Here is a 25,243-nt window from a genome sequence, read left to right on the forward strand (position 1 = left end):
CTTAAAGTAGCAGTAGTAGTACACAATTACAGAAATAATCGATATATGTAAAGCCGCCGTTTAGAAATGTTGATTTTTAAATAAATGGAAAAGCGTGCACACCAACCGCATAAATAAAATGATGTCAGCGGGCACGGAGCCCCCTCAGCCAGCCTCCCTGAGCACACAGGGAAAGTGAGCGTCAAGAAGAAGGCGGCCCCTAACGGCCTTTCCGGCCGCGCACTCGATTCCCTTGCTGTCAATCATGAACACACGCGCTCCCATTGGCTGAGCTCTTTCGCATTTATCGTGCCATCTCGTCGAGCTGCTGCTGTGTAATCGCAGGTAACTTTCTTACGATAGCCTTCCGCTGGGTACGCTAGTGCTCGTAGCGCTCCCGTATTTTGAGGCTTACAGATACCGGAGCCCAAACCAAGCGTCGCGGGTACAGGTTTCCCGTGTTTCGAGTACCGGAAAACGTTGAGTGTGTATTTTCCCCCTCTGAAAAACAGCCCATCTCCGAAAGGCGTTTGAAATCGGACACCGCTGGCGTTGAGGCCGTCACGTTTGTGCGGAGGGATACGTTGTTGCGTCTGACAATGTGGACGGAGGTGGTGAAGATGTCTACGAGAAGAATGAAATCATCTCAGTTGTAACAACAAAAAAGGAAGACGTGAGATTAGTTACTATAATAGATTTGTTTGCACACAGACTTGTTACAGAGAGGCAAACACGTGGGCGTTGTGTGGAAAAAACAGGCTTCCCGGGACAAAAGGAAGACATCTACTGTGCTCCAATGCGTTTCATGCACTGAGGTCGAAATACTCTTGAAGTTTTATGTTTTTCTCCTTGCGAGTCTCCGCTTTTCTTTTTACTCTTGGATACCAGACACACGGGGAGGAGAGGTAAAAAAAAACACACTCTGTACACTTCGTGTTTCGGGGGAAGTTGCACGAATTCGACGGCTTTCATTGACGCGTATTTTGACGCCTGCAAATTGTCGAAAAGTTTTCGGGAATGTGTGGTTAAAGCGGGGGGATGTAAGTTTTTGTCTGGTTTGAGGTGGCGAGCCAAGTGTGTGATGGTCTCCGCATCGACCACAGAGAGAAGGAAATTACTCCTTTGTTCTGCAAAAAGAGCCCGTTAACGTTAAATGTTCGAGCTGCCCGACGAGCCTCGGTTTGTTTTTTTTTTTGTTTTTTTCCACCGTGTGCCTTAGCCGCTTTAGCTCCGAGCCACCGAGGGAAAATATAAAATCTTTACGTTGTCCAGCATTTTGGCTGAACTTTGTGATGCGTACCGACGTGTGTTTTCCAAACAGGCCGGGAAAAACTTTCCATAAAATCCCTTTGGTAGCCCTTTAAACATTCCTTTATGGAAGTGTCTGGCCACCAGCTAGACTTATTTTATTGCACATTTGGCAGGAAATTCCTCATGCTCCCACCCCCACCGTCTCTTCCACTCTGCTCCCTCATAATGCACGATTGGACCCTAATAACATGCGAAAGAAAGAGCTTTAGTATCTGTTGCATGAAGTTTGGAGCCTCGCTCCTGTTCTGGGCGGTCAGGGCCGTGGTACTTGTTTTACACACTGATTAGACGTGTAGTTTGTTGGTCTTGTGGACGATGTCACCGCGGATCAGAATAAGCCGTGAGTGGGTTTAGCTGACAGTAAAAAAAAAAAAAAAAAAAAGAAAGAAAGGAAAAAAAGAGAGGGGGGGGGGGGGGAGGTTGGTCCCTGGATATGGCCTAGCGGATCTGATCAAATAATGTGCAGCCTGCATCCTGTGGTGCACATGTTCTCTGGCATTGTTGTAAAACTATTCCTATTAACGTGTTTATGGCGTGAGGCCCCAACATCCGTTACTTTCATGCAGTGTTTGAATCAACAGTAGAACATGCTCATTGTGTTCTTGTAGTAATAGCATTGTTATAAACATGTTATAGCCTTCCCCCCTTTATTTTTGTTTTTTTGTTTTTTAACAGCAGGCTGGATTGGACACAACCTCAAATGCTTGTTTCTTGGCTAAGTAACAGGGACCTAATTTGGCCTATCATTGTGTTTGAAAGCCAAAAACTCGGGAAGCTATCTAAACCCAACTCGTTAGGGTTTATTATAAAGTTTAAGTGGTGATTTGTTTTCGGTTTGGCTCAGTGTTTTGTGATAACTGGAAGTGCAGTGTCCTTTTGTGGAGAGTGACCTGCCTTCTCTGCCTTGTGTGGGTGACAAAGACCCCCAATGTGCCTTCTTCAAATATTGATCCAGCACTAGCTGAAGATGCCATTTTGTTAACATTAAGCCCCTCCATGTGCTCTGCTCCATTTAACTCTGTGCTAAAGTCATTTTTTTTAGCTGTGTGTGTGTGTGTGTGTGTGTGTGTGTGCGCGCGTGTGCATGGCAGATTTTCCTTTTGTAGGGCGTCTTATTCTAAAAGTTTGGGATGGCAATGACAGCCATATTTCTAGCCTATTTACACTTGGGGCAGTGTTTTGTGTATGCTCACTTCCTTTCCTCGTCCCAAGGTTAAATTAGTCTCACTTGTTCTGCCTTCTCTGTACTGGGACAGCAGTGTTTGGCTACCTTTGAAATAACTTTTCTCGTGTATGCAGACAAAGGATTTAGTTAGACTTTTTATTTCTTAAGAAAACTCCAAATTTGCCCCGTGTTTACATCACACACTTGCATTTCTCCAGGATGTGCATCTTTCTTGTTTTTGTTTTGTTTGGGTTTTTTTTGTTATTATTTATAACATCTGTTTATGCTAGTGCTGAATTGGAAAAGAGGCTGTAAAAGTACACCACCTGTTGGTGTCCGAGTGCTTCTGTTCTTCCAGTTGCTTCCCTTACCCCCAGTTTCCCTGTGAGGCGTAGAGAAACACCGCTCGGCATCAGAGAGCGGCCCTCAGGCTTGCGTTGGAATGCAAAACACTGGGTAAATCCAGTCTTCATGCTCACTGTGTCATTTGACAAGGTCCTTTCTGAGTTGACATATGGTAATTTGGTAATGACGTGTTTGCATACAGTCATTAGCTCTGCTTTTCACCCCTATTTCCTTGGGCTAACAATAGTCCCAATTATGTCTGTAATTGTAAATTCTTTTATGTAGCAATGATCGACATATGGCTGTGTTATTTGCCAGGGTTGCGTAAAATGAAAGACTTTTTTTTTTTAAAGTCATTACTTAGAAGTGATTTGACTGAAGGCAGAGTATTCATCACTTCATGGCGGTGTCTCCTCCACTGCCTGGATGGGAAGGCAATGTCTGAGGGGAAATTTGCATTTTTAAGTAGACCTGCCTATGGTGTGTAGTGGTCAGTAGGTTTGTGTTGTCCTTTTTGCTGTAGCTAGCCCATGTTTCATTGAGTTATTTCCCAAATATGCAACATTTAAATAAGACCTGCATATAATTTTCATATTTGGGGAACTTTTTGAATTAAAAAAAAAAAAAGGTCATGAGAAAATTACTTTTAGCCAAATTGCTGACATACTGCACCCCTGCACTGGTGTCTAATGAGACAGAAAAAACCCGCCAATAAAAAAGCGTAAGCGAAGGGGGTGTGAGCTAGACAAAGTAGGATAGTTTAACTCATCCTTTGCCATCATCTCTGTTTAAGAGGAACATGTAACTTCTTTTTGTGTTTGCTAGCGCCATTAAAATCCTGTATCTGCAAATTTCTCTCGTAGGGTTTATTAGAAACTGAAGGGTATGAACGAACAGCAGCAAAGAATGGCTGCAGTGGAAACTGACAAGGAACTCAGCGACCTCCTGGATTTCAGCGCGGTAAGAGAGCGGGCTCTGGGTGGCAGTGGTAGGTGGGTGGCTATGGGAGGAGGAGAGTGCGATACAGGTCTGGGCATAGGCGGAGGTCAGAGGGATGTGGGATAAAGACCAAGGGGGGGGGAAAAAAAAGCTTAACGTTACAAATAGAAATGTTAAAATCTCTGTATAACGGCCTCTCTGTCAGATCAAGATATTTCATTCTTGGCATCAGAGTAGTGCAGGTAAAAGTCATGCTGTACTCCAGGTGATGGGTGAGAATAAAGTCACACTTTAGGCTACCCAATTACTGAGGTGATGAGATATAGGTTACGAGGAAGTTGATCGTCCTGCCGTCAAACAGAATCCACTTTAAAATGTAAATATTGAGTCAGGAGCAGCTACAGGAAACGGTACAAATAATCTCACTGCTGTTTGTGTTGTGAGGAGGTTCTTAGGGGGAAATATTGTGATAGAAGACCGTGGCTGAGCAGACAGCTTCCACCTTTCTTATTGTCACATTTTTAGTCTTTAAGATGACATTTTCACAAAGATGCTGTGAGAGCTATGCTCCAGACATTATCTACAAAGTGGATAGAGGAATTCTGTTGAGCTTTATTTACCCGCGTTTCAGTTTATTGTGAAGCTTTTTTTCAGCTGACATAAACATCATGGAGCCCCGGTGGAGCTGTGTTAGATTTTTCTTTTCTCCTCAATAACCCAAATAGCTGGCGAGGCTAAGTTGCAAGCCCTGGATAATTATTATATGCAAAGAATAATCGGTAATTCCAAACTCCGACTCTCAGTGAGCTGTCGTTAGCAGACGTAATGTCCTATGAGATTTTTTTCTTTTTTCTTTTTTTCCCCCAAAGTTGAATTGATGTTGTTTTGCTACGGCAGAGAACAACAGAAATGTATTTTGTGTGCATATGTTATTAGTAAAGCACCATTATAATGCTGTTTGTTGCAGTTAGCTGCTTTGTTTGTGCTAGAGTTCAAAGAAACTTAGCCTATGTTCTGAGCAGGGCTTTGTCGCAGGTTTCATTGTTAGTCACTTGGGTTTGTTAGGAAAGCCCAGATTGATCAGCTGCCAATTTGTATCAGCAGATGTTTTGTTTAAATATGACATTGATAATTGGGTGAGAAACTGTTGAACGTTACACAAACGAATTTCCTCCTCTTTGTTTATTTGTTGTCTGCTCATAGGAAAGCAAGTGAGATTGGCCGTGTCATAAAGAAAACTAAATGTGTATTAGGCAGTTAAACGTAATGGAAGAAAAGATGGTCTTTTAATCAGAATCTTTGGCTATGTCATACATTTAAAAAGGAAAAAAAATCACGTGCGGCAATGGAAGATTGTGTTATTCTGTCCTAGTTACAGGCATGTTTGGTTTGTACAGCAGACTTTGGCCGTGTCACTGAAAGATGGTCCTGTGGTAAAACCCAGAGTGGCTTGCTGACATTATTAACACACGTCAGTTACGTCATTATAGTTTCATTTCAAAGGGCAGTATTTTGTATTGTTTGGGGTCTAACTTAATTACTGTTTTATGCGTTGTTTGCCATAGAATAAAACTTCACTTATGTTTAAAATCAATATTTATAACTTGATAGATTTTTAGGTTTTTCTGTTGATGCTGAAAGTTATAGATGGTTAAATCGAGTTTTTTGTTTTGTTTTTTAAAATCCCCTTTATATCTCACTTTAGACTCATCCAAATCTGAAATGCCTGTAAGGTGGAGGGGGTGGGGAGGGGTACTCACAACTGAACGATGTGTTTGTGTGTGTGATGTGATGTTAGCCATTAGTGAAAATAGGATGTGTGAAGTGTGCCATCATTTTCCTTGTTACTTATGGTATCTCACTGCTTTTGTCTTGTAGATGTTCGCGCCTCCAGTAGCCAATGGGAAAAACAGAACGATGACACTCGCCAGCTCTCAGTTTGGTGGATCAGGTAAGCTTTTCGGCTTGATCTCACTGCATTTTTCTTAAACTGTATTAGTTTTGATTCGTGCACAGTTCTTAATCTTACCACTCGTTTTTTTTAATTGACATTACGGTGGCTGAATGTGGGATTTGACACGGCAACATTAAGCAAATTTGCTGTTAAATCGGTGCTCTTTAACGGTATTATAAATGTAAAACTGGAGTAACGGGAAAAAGAGTTTTTCTTTGTAATTTACAGATGACATAATGGAGCACACACATTAAAGGTCAACCCTCTGAGGTGACGAAAATTTCTAACCTAACCTTTGTGGTATTTATCGTGCAGACAGTTTCAGTTTTATTTACCGATGTTTTGAGATCTTTTCCACTTCCTTCGTATAGGTAAATTTTATTTGTGGTGCATGCTGCTCTACAGAATTTCATTTGAGACTGTAGCTATATTTTCAGAACTGACGTCCCCCCCCCCCCTCTCTCTAATCCACAGACTGAATAGTTTTCATTGGATCAGCCTTCTGCCAAAGAAAAATGTATAGCAAAGTGTTTGTGGTTATATCTGTTTACATGTATTACACTGAGTAATGTAATGGAAGCAGTCCCAGGAAAAAAAAAAAGATGCTCACTGAAACCCTGCAGCCTGTTCTATGTCTGTTTATCCATTTTTGTATTTGTTTCAGTTTTAAAGGTGAAACTATCCGCAATTAAACCACTCAAGCACCTGAAGGCTTTGAGTAAGCTTTTTTCTCTTCCTGAAGGTTATTAGTAAGTCATGTTACTTTCATTCCTCTGTCACCCTGCCAACCTGGTGTGTGAAATCGAGTCACACTCCCCAGTGTTCCCCAGAGTGAGAACTTGGCCACTGAGGAACAAAGGCAAAGAAGGGGGCTTATGGACTTGAAACGACTCCCCCACCCTGAAGTGTAAAACACTCCTCCCCCAACACAGCACAGGGCTCTTACCCCCACTGATCTGCAGGAAATGGCTTGAATCTGAGACAATGTCCCTCACCCCCAGCTTGCAGCCTCTTAAACTGGCCCAGCATGCAGAGAGTGGCCAGAGTGGGAGAGAGAGCTTGTTGAATAGAGGGATCAGCCTGTGGAAGGCAGGATTCTGTTTGTTTCTATTACAGCAGGCAATTACTAAGCAGTGAGGAGTTAATTCCTCACCCCTCCCCACGTCCCAAAGTGTGACCCTCGGTCATTGAAACCCATTTTAATGTGATACTTAAAGCTGCCACCTTTAACATTTTGGAGATCGGCAGGTACCCTCTAATGGCACTAGAAAGCCAAAAAGCTAATGTGCAAATTCCAGCCTAAGAGGTTCCCGTAGATCTGTGTCGTGTTATAACACGCACAGTGCACCGACTACAACGCGACTATACGAGGAAACATGTTATTAAAACTACAGCATTAAATGAATGTGCGTTATTTGTAGGTGGAATGGGTACATGTGGCGTTTAGTTGTCTCTTTTTGTTTTGTTTTTGAAGCTTAGCCACTGTAAGGGAAACAGTACTGCATGGCTGTGGGCCAGGAAACTGACTTATTTTCTAAATGATGTCCATTAAACCACAACGCCTATCTATGACGTCACCTCGGCGGCTTGTCTATTCAGGGATCCAGCAGCGCGGGAACGGCCGCAAGTAGCCCAGTGGCCCACCAGACCACCTCTATTCATCAGCACAAAAGTGCTCAGAGGGGTGCTAATTGCATTAGGCGTCCTCCCTTCCTCAGTGGCCTGTGTGTGTGTGTGGGTGGCTGGGTGTGGGTGTGTCGAGGAGAGTAGAGTGGATGTTAGAGGAAAGAGGAGAGGATTGGCAAGAAGTGTGGGATGTTTAAGAAGTAGGGGAGGCAGAGTGTGACGGTGTGGTGGGAGCTGGCCAAGCCCACAAGCCTTCAGGCAGGCGTCCCCTCTGTCACCTCTGCAGCTGCTGGCAACGTCTCCAACCCCCTTCACACACACACACAAACACAAATACAGGGGACGTGACAAGCTCGCTTTCCTCAGATCACAACAAACAATTGTCACATGTAGCCTCTCTAGGCGGCTAACTGGCTAGCTTTGCATTTACCTTTTGCACCTCAACTTGTCCGCCTGCACACAGCTGCAGGACTGTCGCGTACTGTAGTTTTCTGTACTTTACTTTGTCACAGCAGGAAAATCGAAGCCCTCAGAAAGGGGAAATCTCAAAGGCGAGTGGCTTCCTCCTTCAGCTAAATTAAATGTTTTCAGAGCTCGCAGCTCTTAGAAAGTTTGTGGCTCAGTGAATAAATATTTTTCTGGGCTCTGCTTGTGAGTCAGTATTTGCCTTGCTATGTTGAGTACATTTGCACTGGTCATGCCAAAATCTAGATGGACGTGATAGAAATCCAGAGAACCTGTCGTTTTCATGCTAAACCTTCGACTTATTAATGATAATCCAGACTAATTGTGTGTTTAGTGGTAGTATTATTTGCTTACTGAAAGAAATTGAAGTAAGTAAGTGCAAGTTTAAATAATTTTGATGGCTTATTTTTTCAAAAGTAAGACTGAAAATGGTTGAAGTTTGATTAGAGATTAGATGCATTAATTGGCATGAGCTTCATTTCTTAAGTACTCTGTTGCTGTCCTTGTGTAACGTTGGAAGGCTTTGTCAGTGTAAACGCTGAGAGGAGACGCCAATGTAAGGGTTTAGTCAGAACTGTTTTCATCGTCATTTTCTTTCAATTAGAAATTTTATTTGTTTTTAAAAAGGTGAATAATTAAATAATATATTACTGATGTACTTCAGTGGGACTTTTTGTCATTATTAGTGATTACAAATACCACTATAGAAACACTGAAAAGTATTCTTCTGGCAAAATGATAAAATGCAGCACAAACAAACGGCGTGCTGTCAAAGAACGTAAGGAAATGTGTGAGCACTGCTACCCAGTAGCATTATCATGACTACGTGATGTCATGATGATCAATTACAGCAACAGCTGATAACAGTTGATAGCTACTATGTTCACTGTTTGTTTTTGTGCTGGACGTAAAAATATTTATGGCAGCATGTGGAGCAGCACAATAGCACCTATAATGTAATACACGGTTTATTCTAATTCTAATTTAGTACCACTGAAATTTTGTTTGACATGAAACGTGACAGGAGATTAACAACAATAGGAAGATCTCTCTTCTGGCGTTGCTGGGCTCTCCTAGGCGTCAGTGTCACCTCGGCAGCTCTCCACCTTTGTTTAATTGCCTCCGAGTTAATTACTCCACTAAGTGTGAAACAACGTTGTCAGACTTCTCCTGCACAGCCGTGCTTTCGCTTCATCCTCTGCACCCCCGTTGTCCAAATGGAGGCTTCACAGGCGGATGAGTGGGGTATTGAAAATAGCTGCGAAGATGAAGTTACTCTCTCAACTCTGTGCAGAGTGCAGGTTATTGTCGACAGCGGCGATGCGTAAATGTGTGTCACCAGTTACTTTTCTGTATTTGTGAAAATACTCATGGTCTAACAGCAGTTTTGGATGACGCTAGAGTGTCTTGAAGTGGAAAAGAGAAGTTGTTTGAATGAAAATTTGCAAGGCTAAAAGCAGACATTGTTGAGTCCTCTCATCTAGACTAGATTTTTGTCTCACTAATTTGGTACTACTTCTGCTGGCATGGAGCTTTGGCTTAAGTGTCTCCATTCAAAGTCTGTCATCTTTATTTAGCGGTGAGCTCATTGCTGACGTCCTGTGCCATCGGACATGGTTGACGGTGGAGCTGCGCTTTAGTAGTGCCATGGCCTTTCGGCACAGCCGATCTTTTCGGATGCCCTCTCCTAGCGGCTCGCCTGATTCTCCATGCCACTGGCATCAGCTCCATAGATCACGGCTGTCGCAGCGTGTGTAGGTGCTTGCACCGCTCTGTTAGTCTCATCACTCATTCTCGCTCGTCAGCCGGGCTGCTGATCTCACCCAGACCCCTCTCACTCTTGTCTCCCCCCCCCCCCCCCCCCCCCTCGTCCCCTTGCTTTCTCCTTCCACTCGCTCGCTCTCTTTTGCTTTCTCACACACATTTTTTTAATTAGGCAAAAAAAAAAATCAAAGACGAAATATGAATATTCATAAGGAAACCGCATTAATATGCACAATTATGCAAATCAGCATGCAATTAAGCCTTGTGTCTCCAGAGAGCCTGGATAGCATTAGTGCATAAGACAGGGAGAAGGGGATGATGGGGGTATTTTGGAGTTTTCTGCTCCACCAGTCTTTTGGCTGTGTTTTCTTTGTGCTCCGCATCGGCTTTTTCTTTACCTAAAAAATAGCATTTCAATTTTTGGCACCACACATTGTTTGTCAAATTGACTGGGTGGAATTTAAATGTGGTTTAGATGACATGTTACTCTCTCAACAATTGGATTACATTAGAATGCTAATGGTAAACGTCCTGTTATTTAGTGAGCATAAAAAACAGCATGTATCCTACGTGTATCTTTGGAAAACGTTTAACATAACAGAGAATTTGCTTTGATCAGTGTGAATTCTTTGGCTTCCTTATGAAATGCCGATTGTGGCCACTTATAGTCATAGTCAAAACCGTTCATGTCTGTAATAATGCACATTAAAGTGGTTTAAGGTTCTTCCCTTGGACTGCTCACTTCTTCTAGTATCTAGTTTGTTTGGACTAATGCCGTTCCTCCCTACCTTTCATTGTGTGTCTCTGCAGCAATAGACGAGCGTAGCGGCTCTGGGTCTTGGGGCTCCGCGGAACAGAACAGCCCCTCGTTCAGCCAAGGACGGGTAAGCTCCAAATGCATACACTCGGCCTCTTCAGTCGCTCATGACTTTAAGTTTGCAAAGCTTTAACACCAGATGCCACGACACTGTCACTCACTCACATTCAGTTAACCGCTGCGCCATAGATGAAAACACAAACGTCCTATCCCCCAACCACAACTACAGCTTAGTACTTTTCTCATCTGTGTGCCATATGCAATTTGAAGCTGTAGTTTTACGTTCTACCTAATAACTTTGGCCCAGGATCCTGCATTGGCAAGCTCTCTGGTAGCCCAAACCTCTGTCGAAGCCCACCGGTAATTGCAAGCTTCACATCTACCATAACTGTCTTGGCACAACTCTGTGTAAATACAAGGAACAGGGGGGTGAAATGGATGCAGCAAGCTTTGATTACCACAAGTTGATAATTAAGAAAGTTGGTTTGATTCCCTCGAGCTGATGCAGATTTGTTTGGCATGGATCCTGTTAGACAGAAAAGCAGAGGGAGGGTAAGCGCTAAGCCACGCAGGGGTGCTAAAAAGATGTAGCTGGCCATGTAAGCGTGTTAGTCTATATGCCTGAGGTTAGTGTCTGCCATCCTTGGCCTTTTATGGTTAGTCGTCTTATGTGTGCCATTGTTCCCACAGGGTTATGGAGAAGGATCCCACTACAGTGAGCACGAAGCCTTGTCCTCTCCATTCATCAGTTCAGGGATTGCTGGTATGTTCTGCTTCCTTTAAGTAAACTTTGATACATGTGACTTTTATCTATTTAAGTTTTAGCACTTGAGTCGTATCAGTTTACAAAATATAAAAACGTCATCCTTGGTACCAGATGAATGTTGCCTTGTCAAACGCCAGCTTTAAGAAACTGATGGAGACCGATTGGACGGTCGTGCATATATTTATGACCATAGAGCTGTCTTCTGGATGGCAGAATGTGTATGTATATGCATATGTTTATATCTGTGTGTGAGTGCGTGTGTGTGTGTGCTCATTCGTTGAGTGTTGGGGATGTTGGGGTATTGAAGCAGAAACCTTCCCTAGGGTTTTGTCTGGCGGGCGGCTTTATGCAGCTGAGCGTACTGAGGGGAAAAAAAGGGAGGGCATCTCTGGACTTTTTGTACTTTAGAAAAACCTACTTTTCATTTGTATTAGCACAGTCCATTGCGTCTTAATCTGCGTATACAGCTCAGGGTTTCACTTGAATTAATGTTTAAATGTCCATCATGTTCACCTCACAGGTAAAAATGAGAGACCACCGTATTCTTCGTTTGGAAACCAGGTATGTTTAACTGCGAGGATACATGTGTGACCTAATTTCATGTAGTTTGCCTGTGTGTAAGACGCCCCGTATTTTCAGTTCTCTTTTCATGTCGGGCACTTTGAATTGACAACGGTCTTGGTTTCTTAGAAAAGAAACTATGCTTTCCCACGCTTCTGTGTGTCTTATTAGTAAATCTTATCTCTCTGTCCTCCCCTAGCCTGGTTTTCTTCCTAGCGACATTGCGATGCCCAGCCCAGATGCCATGTCACCCTCTGGTCTGAAGTCTGGCTCTCAGTTTTATCCTTCATATCCTAACAACCCCAGGAGAAGGCCGCCTGAAGGAGCCATAGGTACGTCATGGGGCATGCAGTGTGGCTACTAAGTACTTATTTTTTGTATGTGTGTCGTTCAGGATTAATTTGCTGATTATTTATTGACCATTTAACTGCGTTATGTTCGGTAGCTCCAAAAATGGTGAAAACTGTCCGTTACAATGACCCGTAGCCCAAAGTGACGTTTAAAATGTGTCGTCAGATCATTGGGACCAAAACGGTTTTCTCTTTGTCGTTCTGTTGAACATAAATCTAAATACAAAGCTACAGTGTATGCACACGAATGCACTTTGGCATTTCATTCAAACTGATGCGCGTACAGAGCGGCAAGCACTTGCTGCATCTTGTTTTTTTTTTTTTGTTTTTTTTAAATTATTTTTATTTTCTGGTCTAGCTTTAAAAATACAAACATGCTAACATGACATGTACCCTCACTTAGTCCGTATTTGTGTTCCTGCCTCTTAAACATTTTCTGTATGTCTCTGCTGCCTGTATGTAGAAACCCAGCCAAAGAAGATTCGGAAACCCCCTGGCCTGCCGTCCTCGGTAAGAGCTTATTTCTGCTCGTCTACACCGCTCGCAGCCAGTCCCTTCTCTCGCCGTCTCTCTCTCTCTCTCTCTGCACACACACACTGCTGTCCTCGCTCTGCTTGAACAGTTCTGTGACAGACAGGGGTAAAGACCCTCTGCTCAGTCAGACTCTTAGCGAGCTGACAGTTAGGCAACTCAGGCCCCAGTAAACATCATCACTGTGGTTGTCTGTATAGTCAAGTGGTTTCAAGTGGTTTTCTGGGTTGATTGTCATGTAGTCAAGTAATTTTGCAGGCTTTTAGGTGCTTTGTTGATGTCTACATACCTTTTTCTGTAGCCTAGATTGAATGATACACTTTGATAGAACACGTGGTTCGCGGTTTGCTGACGCACAAATTGCACAAGGTTTGGGTCTCAAGTCTTGTTTTCTGATGTAGTTCAAGGTTTCATTGGTTTTATCGAGCTCAAAGTCAAACAAATATCCGTAAAATATTGTGAATTTGTCTTTTTTTTTTTTTTTTTTTGCACCTTTATAGTGTGCAAACAGGTAGATGTATAGCTAATTATGTAATTATAATAATTCTGTCCAAAGTTTGAATTCTTTACATGACAGTGTCTATGTTTTAGTTCCTCAATGCTGGGCTACTTGTAACGTTTGAGCCTGGGAAAACAAAACAAAAAGGATGAAGTTGTGTTTACATTTCTTGTTTGAACATATTTAAAACTGAGAAATTGTTGCTCGAAGGTAAAGAAGTGTCTCGCAGGGCCCAGACTGTACTGTCACATTATAAGAGTTGGCAGCTGCTGATGCAGCTGATGTGAGGATGATGGCAGCCAACCATAGCTGGAGATACTAGTCATTGTTGCATGTTTGAATATACAGTCAGTGAATGCTGACAAAGAATTTTCTCAGCATGTGCTGCTGTTACTCAGACTAGGAATCTTTTTCATTATGTGTCTTGTGCAGTGATTGCAGGTTATTTAAACTCAGAAACCTGGTCGTGTGTGGCTTGCCTGTGTTGCTGTTGACTCTGTCTTGATGTCTAAGCTGCTGGTGGATCATCAATATAAAATGTTGCCACTGCACAAGCGTCTTCTGACTTCGAAGATGAACATATCCTATGCTATGAACACAAGCAGAAGAAAAGATTAAAATCAATTTCTCAAACATTTTTAGCCATCTTTGCCCTATTTTGTTTGTTTTTAAAATAATCTTATTGTATGTTGCGTAGATTTTTATTCAGGCGTTCACTCAGACCAAGGCTGATAGCGTTACACGCATAAAGAAGGCACATTCAAAGGCTTGCATGTCTGACAGGGTCCATACAAGACGTCTTGAAGTGTAGTCTGACAGGAAATTCAGGGAGACTTGAACAGAGCTGCGTTTTGACTCTTAAGTTGACTTACAGTCTGTGCATTGATTAGATTGGTGTTTATCAGATTGACTCTGAGTGTAACTATGGGAACAGATCAAAGTTGAACTCGGCGAACTCTGTGCTTAGCCAGATTTTTTTTGATTTCTTGTTTGTTTATGAAATTTGCTTCTGCTGCCATCTCCCACCTGTGGGTGTTGTCGCGTTGAAGTGGCTGCCGAAACCTCTACGTGCAGACAGGCTTCGCCAAAGCGACTACATCACAGAGATGGAGTGTCAACGCTCTGTCTGGTCGAGGCCCTCTCTCTCTCTCTTCCCACTCTCTCACTGTCTGAACCTCAGTCAGTCCCCGCAGCGTGAACGATGGCTGCGTGGTTTTAGTGCGAATGATGAGACTTCTGTGTGTGAACCCCCCTCCCCCACCTCACCCAGCCCTCTGCCTACGCCTCACCACATGATGGCCTGGGTGGGCCTCCCCCTGTGAGTGACCCAGTTGTGAGGCGCAGTGCTTGTGAGGCCTCTTAGCCCCGTGTCTGAGCCCAGATTAATGATAGCTGGTGATGATCCTGTGGTCTTTCCTTCTTCCCACACTCCTCTCTTGCCGCTGTTTTATTTATTTATTTGTTTGTTTTTAAACCACCTCATCAGCATATTCTACTTTTCTTTATCCACTTGAGTTTCAGAAATCGTTTTGCTTTGTAAACGCCATATCTCAATTGCCCTCGAGCTAGCTGACTTCAGTTTCCCAGCGTTACCTGCGCACAAGATCCTCTAACCGTGCAAATCGTACGCCTCTTTTCATGTGCAACAAACAAAAAACATGGAGGAGCCTCTCTTCTGCCCCCTAGTTGTCCAGTATACTAACCACAAACCCCTGTGGTTGAATAAAGCGCTCTGAGGTTAGTTTGATGTTAATCTTCATCTACTCCCCACCCCTTGCCACAAGCCGCTTTTTTTTTTATATATATCTGTGTGTGTGTGTGTTTTTTGTTTTTGCTTTTTTTTTTCTCTCTCTCCTCCTGGTGTAGAGACCTTTACACGGTCATAACCTGAATTACATTAAACCCCTATTAGTTGAGGATTTTACCCTAGCAATCCTTTTCTTCCTGAGAATACAATTATCCAGCAGCACTAGTCATTGTGTAGTCCTGTGTTCCCATCTAGAGCGGCAGGATTCACTCGACATTGTTCCCCGTGAAAGAACAACTCAAAGCCTATTGTTAAATGAAGCCATCTCCATCATGTTTTCCCCTGAATTAACCGTGATCATTTTAAATCCCCTGTTTCCTTCACACTCCCCTGGCCATATCAAGCTTTGTTTAAGTCATTTAGATTACCTTCTCCTGTCCCCCTCAACACCCCTTATCTCTCTACCCATTTCATAAATCATCAGGGCCTTCATTTTTTCCCCCCTCAGTCCTCCCCCTTGCCCCTTAACCACCCCCTACCCACTGCAATCTCTCCCTCTTTCTCTCTCCCTCTCTCTCTGTCTTGCTGACTGGATCCCAGCCCCCATCTCTCTCCCTCTCTTCTCTCCCTCTCCTCAGCCCAGCTGCCTGTGGAGTTGGATGTGGTCCAGGAACAGGCAGATGGCTCTGTAATTAGAAGTGCATCTCTCCATTCCCTTTCCACTTCTCCCTGTTAAATCAAATTACAGAAAAAATCCCTTCTCTGGATTAGCATTCTTTGCAGCATAGCCTCCATTCTCTTTCTCTCTCCCTCTGTCTGCATGTAGTACAGAGGAGGAGAGGAAAAGGAGGACTCAGTGGTGGCTGATAGTCTGGAAACTGAAGGCGTCTCATGTCCGTCTTCTGTTGCTGTGTTCGGAGGCCTAGCATCAGTGGTCGTTTGCAATATTTAGGAACAATGTGCAGTTGAATTCTTTAAGGTGCAAGTATTTAAAATGTCTACAATATTAACCAGAGCTGTTCTTTGTCATTTTCAATCCTCTGACGCTCTAGTGCGAGTTTGAGGACATAGCTTTTGGATTGTGCATGGATGGGTGTGTTGGCTCACTGAATGCATGGTATGTGTGCGAGCTGATACCGAGTGTGTTATAGGGAGGGGCTGCAGGCCAGGCAGTGCGATGTCACTGGGGTCCTAGGAGCTAGAGAGGAAGTGCTCACTGTGCACTGGGATCTAAGCCGTCGCTGTGCCCAGCATGCCATGGCCACTGTGTTCTCCTCCACGGGCGAGGAGCCGGCCTTCCTCCTCCACCGTTGGCAGACTCCCTCTTGCCATCTTGTGGTCACTTGGCGCTAGTGTAATTAAATGGTTATCCATAGCAAAGACGAGATGGATCAATGCCACAGTACTTCATCTTTCGTGATGGCTCAGGATTCATAGTAAACCGCTAACACACATGAACGCTGGTGTGTATTGTAGTGTTGTATAACCGTAGTCCAACTGTTTGTCACGTCTCTTTGTTTAGGTGTATGCTTCCACATCTGGTGACGAGTATACCAGAGAAAATGGGGGATATCCTGGTGCTAAGCCTGGAGTCTACCCTACCTCTTTTTACTTGCAAGGTAACCTTTCATAAAATATTACTATTGCCCTGTAATGTTCTTTGAACTGTTTTCATATTAATTCCAAACATTTTTTTTCTTAGATGACCCCTGGTCATCTTCTGGCTACTCTGCCATGCTGGGTAATTCCCCTCACATTGGACAACCAGGCTCCTTTTCTGCAATCAATCCACAGGACAGGATGGTGAGTAGAAATGGCCTCAATCCCATGCTGATGGTTGATGTTGTGGTAACATCCACATAACAACATGTAACAACAGTATAAGTCATCGTGGTTTATTTTAAACGTGCTGTTAATTGTTTGGGTACGGCATGTTGAACATCCATTCTCAAGGCGCCAAGTACACGATGCAGATTGGGTTATTTTTTTTCTGTGAACGGCTTTTGTGCTTTATGACGCTACCTGTATCCCAGAAACATCACCCCTGCCTCTGTCCCCACAGAACTATCCTCTGCACAGCAGCGAGGTCAACGGCTTCCACTCGGCCCCGACCACCTACAACCACACGCCCACCATCAACGGAGAAGGCATAATGGGTAAAGAACCTTTGAAAAGAGCGCGTCGCAAACTTCTCCGTCACTGGTTCGACGGCTACGTGGTCAGACTGAGTTGTTTTTTCAGATTAACAAGTCATCTGACTCGCATTTATTTTATCTCTGCAGCCAACCGAGGCACCACAGCTGGCAGTTCAGGAGATGAAATTGGAAAGGCTCTTGCCTCAGTGAGTTCTTTTCTCTCTGTTTGTTGCTTTAAATTAGTGCTGGGCAATAAAACACTTTAAATAATTTTCCCGAGAGTTTTATATCCTCTAACGAAGTGAAAATCAGCAGTGATGATAAATTCTGTTGGAGACATGAGTGGAAATTCAGCTCGGGGAGTGTCTGAAAATGGCAAAAATGTTAGTTAGATGGTGTAGGATTATTTTGGATATAAAGAGTTTTATCCTAAACAGATTGATTGTTTTAAAAAAAAAAAAAATCCTGAAGGGGGAGTGAAAAACCAAAACAGCTGTTTTTTGGCTTCAAGTGGCATAGTTAAATTTTTATAAACCCTTCTTGAATCAGTTGTTTTGCTGTTCTGCTTACAATAACCTGGGTCCTTAAGCATTTCCAAGGTCATGACAATAAGAAATATCTAACCATTAGATATTTAATGTTATTTATTTTTGTTTACTTTTATTTTTTAGAAGAAGGTTTAGACATTAAAAGATGTATGGACATGTTTACCTATGAGTATTTTTACCTTTTGAACCCAGGAGATTGAATTTGAAGTTTTTATCTGCTCATACTTTCAGATTTACCCATCGGACCACAACAGTAATAATTTCTCCTCAGCTCCATCTACTCCTGGATCTCCTCAGGCCATCGCAGGTACATTCTCTCATACGGTGTTAGTACTTCAAAAAACTCACAATAAAAGATAATCTAATTAAAATGACAGATGTTTAAGTTTATTCTTTTTTGAAATATGTGGAAAATTTGTATCAGTTCCGCATTGTGCTGATGAACCTCAAGGCTGTGTAGATTTAGCAAATCAAAAGGTTGGTAAACTGAGTTAAGGTGGTTTTATCTCTGCCGTGCAACCACAGATTTGGTTAATGAATCAGCGTGAACTGGACAGTACCTTAATGAGTACAGTTCATTTCACTTGTTCAGTCTGACCCGATTGCATTTTTGTCATCGAAGAATGAGTGTGTTGAACTTGAGTGAATGTTTTCTTGTGCGTTTTTAATGTTATTCAGCAGAAAAACGTGTCTGCAGTGCCACCTGGTGAAAAGTTGAGAAATGCTACTTAACCGACACCCAATATTTCTCCCTGCAGGACCTCAGTCTCAGTGGCAAAGACCAACCACACCCAACTATGAAGGGCCACCACATGCACTGGTATGCCAAAATATTTCTCTGCTTCATCAATCGTAATTAAAAACCTAACGTTGCCGGTATGGGTGTGTTCTTCTAGCCTTTGTATGCCGTTACTTGTTTTAATAGTTGATGTCCCACCTTCATCTTGACAGCTTAGCACATCTTTCATGTATTTATACAGCAGAGTAAAATGGAGGATCGCTTGGAAGAGGCCATCCACGTGCTCCGTAGCCACGCTGTGGGCCAGGGCCCCGGCTTAGAGGGCGCCCACTCTGACATGCACAGCCTGCTGTCTTCAGTACACAACGGGGGCCTCGGAGGCCTCTCTCCGGCTTTCCCCAATGCAAGTCTTGCCCTCAGCAACAGACATCCCGCAATGGTGAGTCACCTGCTCTGTTCAACATGTTTTCTTTTGTTTTTAAGAGAGGTGTGGGCTCGTGATGCTGCTTTTAAACACAAAGCAGACAAAAGTCCTCGTCTAAGCATTGGCGCGGTCTACGTTTTCATTCATAGAGATTCAAATTGGGTACGCTCCTGAAGAGGCTTGTCAGTGTCGAGGTTTAAACGAACATGCTCCGGTTTTTAAAACATGTTAGAAAACTGAGACGTGGGAAATGATTTACAATTAGGGGAAAGTTTGTTGTGTGTTTAATTTTATGATGCACAACAAATTGTCCTTTTGAACAGATAAATATTTTCTATTTTCCAAGAAAGGATTTGGATTAAATGGGGGGGAAAAATCAGTCAGAAAAATTAGTCTGGGTTTTATCTCCACCAGAAACAAAAAACCATCACAGTGGTGATGCTTTGTGCCATCTGCTGGCCAAACGGTGTACAGCAAGAGTTCATTTTATATACTTTGTCTCCGAGTTATGTCAAACCAGTTCCAAAAAATATTAGCAAATAAGTTTGTTTTTTATTATTAATGTCAAAAAGTATTCAGTTATTTTCAATATATGTCATGTCAGTTTTGGGTTGTTGTTTTTTTTTTTTTTTTCCTGGATTTCGGTTGGGGGGGGGGCTTTGTAGTCTGTGTATCAGCTTTGCTCGATCTGTCCTCGTGAGTCTATCGTGACCGTTCTCCACCTTTACCAGCAGGGTGGGAAACATGAGGAGCCCACAGGTCTTCCTCCCAGCAGCACTCTCCTGCACGGTCATCACGCATCTGGACCCACACCAGCAGTAAGCCAGCCAGAAGGCTTTACCAGTAAGTTTGATTAATGATTATTAATTATAAAAATGTCTATTTTACATGTACACAGATTTCTTTTGGACTTCATCAGCTTCCCCGGTGCTGTATGCACTCCTGAAACTGAAAATATTAAAGCTTCGCGCACTGTGTTTGTCCGTAGGTCTCCCGGGTGGTTTGGCTCGTTCCTCACACTCCTCCAGCAGCTCAGATATCAAAAGAGAAGACAAGGAGGACGATGAAAATTCATCTGTTGCAGACAAGTCAGAGGAGGAAAAGAAAGACACCAAAGCGGCACGCAGTCGAACAAGGTAAGGTCCTTGCACGTTTAGTCTTTTCACCTCAAACTTTAAAAACTTTGAGCCTGATTTTTACAGAATTAAACTATTACTTTGTCAAACAAAGGTGAGGATCGTTTTGTCACTAAAAGAATATGGTAAATGGCCTGCATTTGTATAGCGCTTTTCTAGTCCCTAAGGACCCCAAAGCGCTTCACACTACATTCAGTCATTCACCCATTCACACACACATTCTCACACCTTTATATTCACAATATAAAGGGAGTCAGCTGTCACTTTTATACAAGTTTAATTCATCTCAGGCATTTCTTCTTTCCTGTGTTTCCCAGTGATTGCCTAGGCTCTGTTAGGTTTTTAACGATGTCAAACTCCCCCCTCTCCCTTCATGTCACATTTTCAGAAAGGAGGCGTTGACCCTCCAGATGCTCTCTGGCCTTTCAGACCAGAAAGATGAGTAAGTTTCTCCAATAGAGAATCAATTTCTAATGCTTTGTGGGCTCTTGCCAGGCACCACTGAGCAAACAAATGCCGCTGGAGCTGATGTCTAAACGATCTCTGCTCGACAGAGTCGTCACAGTATTTCTCATTCTGAACTTTGCTACTCATTAGTCACCATTTCTGCACAGTTACCACCTGGAAGTTTTGAAATTTGAACCCAAAATGCTTTTTAGACTACAAACAAATGCAAGGATGAAACAATAGACATTTATCCCAAGTCCAGCATCACAGTAATGAACAACGCTGCACAAAATCCTAAGAAGTTCGGGGTTGTAAAGGTGAAGGCTAAAGCTGCTTACCATGCTTAGCTTCTTACAAGACATAGATTTTAAATCTGCTAACACTTCACACACAGCAGATAATGTTTTTCTAATTGAACTTGTGTGGGATAAGCATTTTAATTAAATGATCATATGAACTGCTTCTTCAGCAGTGTTGGGAATTGTTTCTTTTAAAATGAACTTTTGTATTATGAGGTTAGAGCCCTTTACTAAGGTGCATTTGCAGGATCAAAAAGAAAAAAGGCCTTGTGATTCTTTGCGCCTGTTGGTTATGTTGTCCAGAGGCCGTTAGTCTGTACACAGTTTGCATTTTGCATTTGTTTGTTTTTTTGCCCCTTTTTTTCCCTCCACAAATTCAAAGTGATGCAAATAATTCCACAATGTAAATAGTGTTCTTCCTCATTCACATATAAACTGCTGGCTTATAATGCAACTCAAGTGTTGCATTACAAGACACATGTTGCCCCCAGCACTTTTCTTCAGTAATGTTTTCCCAGCACTTTAACAAGTCTGCTTAACCCTCTGGAGGCAGGCGTTGCCGATTTGCAACAGTTAAAAACTAACAACCCGATTACCCCACATACATATTTTATGAGTTTTTTTTACTCAGAAGTACCACTGCAGGACTTGGATGTGCATTAGCAACAGAAAGTTTAATTTGAGCCTGAGAGGGTTAAAACTGTGAACTGGTAGAATGAGCACTTTTGTTTTGTAGTTTCATCCTTTCATTTTTGCTTGAAACCAGTCAGGAAGACGATGAGGACCTTCCCCCCGAGGTGAAGATGGAGCGCGAGAGGGAACGACGAGTGGCTAACAATGCCCGTGAGCGCCTTAGGGTACGGGACATCAACGAGGCATTTAAGGAGCTTGGGAGGATGTGCCAGCTGCACCTCAGCCACGACAAACCTCAGACCAAACTTCTCATCCTTCACCAAGCTGTTAATGTCATCCTCAATTTAGAACAACAAGTCAGAGGTCAGTTTGCATGTACTCTTATGGATGAAAATCCCAGCTTTGTGGACCTCTGTCGAGGACTAAGAAGGCTCATTTCTGTGTTCATCTTTCTCAGAGCGTAACCTAAACCCAAAGGCAGCGTGTTTAAAACGCCGCGAGGAAGAGAAGGTGTCTGGGGTGGTGGGTGAAGCACCCATGCAGCTCTCAGGAGGCCATCCTAGCATGGGTGGAGATGGCCACAATCCAGTTGGCCACATGTAACACCAGGTAGGCCCAAAAGACTCGTGTTAGAATTTAACCTACTTGCAAGTATACAATACCCGCAGTCATATTCTATCATTTGTGTGTTTTGCAGGAATGTCGTTGCATTATGTCATTGTGCTCCTTCCTTTTTCCAGATCTGGTGGTGTTTTTCTGGCTGTCAGAGGATGTGGCCTTAACAGATTTCTTCCACCCGTTATTCTCAAGAGTGTATGTGTGTGTGTGTGTGTGTGTGTGTGTGTGTGTGTGTGAGAGCGTGTGTATGTGGACATGTCTGTGTATTGTCCGTTCAAATTTCAAGATGCACACTCGTACACACATGCATACTGCCAAAACTGACACAGCCTGTTTGTCGCACTCCCAACCATGACTACAAGCTCAAATGTGAAGAACTGCCTTTTTTTTTCTTTTCTTTTTTTTTTTTTTAATTACATGTAAACTTTTTTTCTTTTCTTTTTTTCCTGGTTTCCACATGATGATGATGATGATGGAACACAGGAGTACTATTTTTATTTTTTTGTCCTGCCACACATTGGGGCTTCACACACTGCCGAGAGGTGCTCTGGTGGGAGTGGGGGGGAGAAGAGAGAGAGAGACCTAAACAAATGATTTGAATCAAGGATTTGTGCCTAATTGTTACATGTTTTCTATTTGACATTTAAGCAAATTGCTTTACATGTGAGGAACATTTATTGTGAGGGATTGCTTATGTGTATGAGCAATTATTTTTAATGTATGTCATTCCCAGCGTGATGGTACAGTCTTACATATGTTATGTAACCAAGCCCATAGTTGAAGTTGAACTGTCAAAATTATTTTCTTCGTGCGTGCGTGCGCGTGTGTGTGTGTGTGTGTGTGTGTGTGTGTGTGTGGAGGTTGGGGAAAAGGTCACAAGGCAAAGGTCACAGTTTTGACAGTTGAAACGCAGCTTGAAGCATGAAAGACGGAACTCTGACTTAGAGACAGTCTCTGGCCGGAGCCCGGTCACATCACACGAGGCATCTGGAGACTTGGAATTGAAGACTTCTCCCTTGAAGACGATAATCTATCCAAGTGGGAGAATCTGTCAACAAAACAAAACTGTTCTTCCTGTTTGTTGACCACAAATTCAAGTGTTACTCCAGTAGTTGCTTGTTATCGATCCAGGTTTTTGTACCGCTTTATGTACTAAAGCATCCACAGACGAAAGCACAGTCATGTAGTTTTAGGCTGGACTTTGAGTGTTGACCTGTTTCACGTTTCAGTCCCTGTGAAAGTCTGTATGAAAGCCATTTGAATTACTCGCTGAGTGAACAGCGCCCTTTAGTGCTGTATCTTTGAAGTGGTTTTGATGGTGCCAACAGACTTAACGGCTCGAATATTTCCCCTTAATTGAAGTTCAGCAAAAGGAGAAAAACAAAAATTACAAAAAAAAAAATTTAAAAAGAAAATCTGGGTTTCTACAACGGAGGGATCTCATCAGTCCACGGGCGTTAAAGCAGACGAGCTTCTGTGTAACCGAAGCTTTGTTTCCTAAATGAGCATTCCCACTGAACTGCAGCCCTTCACCTTTCTCCTGAGTAAGTGTGTTTTCACGTTTCTTACCGAGAGAAGTGTGATGTGTAAATTCACTTCATACATTATTCTGTTTCATTTTTCAAAATTAAATATATATAAAAATATATATTTTTTGTTAGTCTATACATTGTAGATTTTTTACATAAATGGCAATATTAGTTTGAAGTTTAGAGTGTATTGTAGATGAGCTGTATAAGGGGATATTTGACATTTAATTCAAAATTGAACTGGGATGGCGGTGGAAAAGGGTTGACGGGATGACAAATGGAAAATGTTAAAAGCGTTTGGTGTGTCCTTTTATTCCAGTTTTAGTTGTGAAGCGTCTCATCAGCTACCCAAGAGAATTCTTTCTGTCCATTTGGGAGCGCGTGGGCAGAATCGGTGCCACGGACCTGCTGAGGCATTCTGACCCCAGCAGGGGGCGCTGGAGAAAAATGGGGGAGGGGATTTTTGTCTCTAACAGTAATTATGCAACTGGTTTTTGAATGTAGCTACCATACAAATGTGGATCGCCTTCATTTTCAAAGTTGTGTTCCTGGGTTTTGTCAGTACCGTGTAATAGTTTTCACTTCACTCTTCTTTGTTTCTGATGTCTGTCCTCAATCGAGCGGCGCTTGGCGTGCAGCTCGCTGTTCAACTTCCTGCTCGTTTATTTTGGAGGCAGATGCCCGTGTTTGGGTGTAAGGTTAAGGGCAATATGGAGAACAAAAACAGTGTTATTGTGATGTTATTCCCATGTCATGTCATGTTGTGAATGGCTTCTTTTTACCAACATGTAATCACAAATGGGAGGTGGAGCATTTTGTGTGTTTAATTTCTACAAAAAGAGATGAAGAAAAAGACCTATACAAATCAATAGTGTGGCCTTTTCATTCTCAAGACTTAAGATGTCATGATGGGAGAGTGATGCCTTATCAGTGCCTGAACTTGTATTTTATTTTATTTTTTTCATTTAAGACAGTTTTTATTTTGTGAACCATATCATTTCATTTATCATGGAGATTAAAGAGGTACTTGTTCATTCCCCCACCCTCCCTTCTCCTAATGCTTTTTTCAGTTTTCAGGAAGAAGTTTAAATGGTATAAAGAGATTTTTCTTTCAGTGTATCTAGTTAAAATAAATAAATGTTACATAGATCTTGTTTAGTTTTTATTCCTCTTTTTTTCCCCTGAAATATTCAACTGGATTGTCCAATCTGCTGTGTTAGTGAAGGTCACGGGTCCAGGTCCTGAGTTTTCTGTCTGTCCTGTATTGCTAAAGCGTGGCAGGGTTCAAGAGGTGCTGCTTCTGACTCTGCTTGTCTGCCTTTGATGCACAGAAACCTGTTTCGGTATGTGCTGCATGGTGTCGGCGTGGACAGTTTATTTTCAGGTGTAAAGACTTTCTGCATTGTGGCGTCCAAGCCCTTCGCTGCAGTGACTTTCAGTATGTGTCGTCACTAGTGACAATTTTAAACCCCAACCTTTCACTCTTCCAGCTCTTTGATGGTGTTGATGGAGACTCTTGGGACATCCTTGATCACTTAAGTCAAAAAGTTGTGTTTTGAAGTTTTGTCTATTGTCACATGATCAATCTGTGTACTGGATACTGCGATGGCAATTCCAAGAGAAGAATCGGATTAGATGTAAATTAGTATTCCCTGGGCTGGACTTCTGTGGCGGGGGGAGCTTTTTCTTTCTTGTTTGAAGTCTTGATATAGACACAGTTTGAAATCTGACAAACAAACAGCCACCCCAGTCACTGCAGGAGCTTGTAAATGTTTCAGCTGATGGGCTTGGACTTGTTTTGTTCACACGAGAGCATAATTAAAAACTTTCTTTCGACAGTTTTGTCACATCTTTGTTGAAATAAAAGGGGGTTGGACCATTGAGTGTTAACGACATTCACAGGCACAGAGCTTGAC

The 25,243-nt window shown here is 42.7% G+C and overlaps 1 protein-coding gene across 6 annotated transcripts; it reads left to right on the forward strand.

Annotated features, from left to right (window-relative positions):
• Positions 1 to 301: 301 nt before the first annotated feature.
• tcf3b (transcription factor 3b) lies at positions 302 to 24,474 on the forward strand. Of its 6 annotated transcripts, none has more exons than XM_085266523.1 (21): positions 302 to 324; positions 3,664 to 3,760; positions 5,618 to 5,690; positions 10,359 to 10,432; positions 11,056 to 11,128; positions 11,652 to 11,692; positions 11,892 to 12,024; positions 12,506 to 12,552; positions 16,342 to 16,438; positions 16,522 to 16,622; positions 16,882 to 16,975; positions 17,102 to 17,160; positions 17,734 to 17,809; positions 18,261 to 18,322; positions 18,483 to 18,680; positions 19,397 to 19,508; positions 19,654 to 19,801; positions 20,190 to 20,243; positions 21,314 to 21,543; positions 21,638 to 21,789; positions 21,921 to 24,474. In XM_085266523.1, the coding sequence occupies exons 2-20, from the start codon at positions 3,686 to 3,688 to the stop codon at positions 21,781 to 21,783; spliced, it is 1,893 nt and encodes a 630-aa protein (XP_085122649.1). In that variant the 5' UTR covers positions 302 to 324; positions 3,664 to 3,685; the 3' UTR covers positions 21,784 to 21,789; positions 21,921 to 24,474. The 6 variants fall into 6 exon arrangements, with proteins under 6 accessions (XP_085122649.1, XP_085122647.1, XP_085122650.1 ...); XM_085266521.1 differs by lacking the exon at positions 302 to 324 and adding an exon at positions 334 to 884; XM_085266524.1 differs by lacking the exon at positions 302 to 324 and adding an exon at positions 334 to 884 and having other exon boundaries at positions 19,400 to 19,508.
• The last annotated feature ends 769 nt before the right edge of the window (positions 24,475 to 25,243 follow it).

This window comes from Mchenga conophoros, linkage group LG23 (assembly GCF_057382185.1).
Source record: "Mchenga conophoros isolate Kocher_MC1m ecotype Shallow Benthic linkage group LG23, M_conophoros_male_GT1.1, whole genome shotgun sequence".
Lineage (NCBI taxonomy): Eukaryota > Metazoa > Chordata > Actinopteri > Cichliformes > Cichlidae > Mchenga > Mchenga conophoros.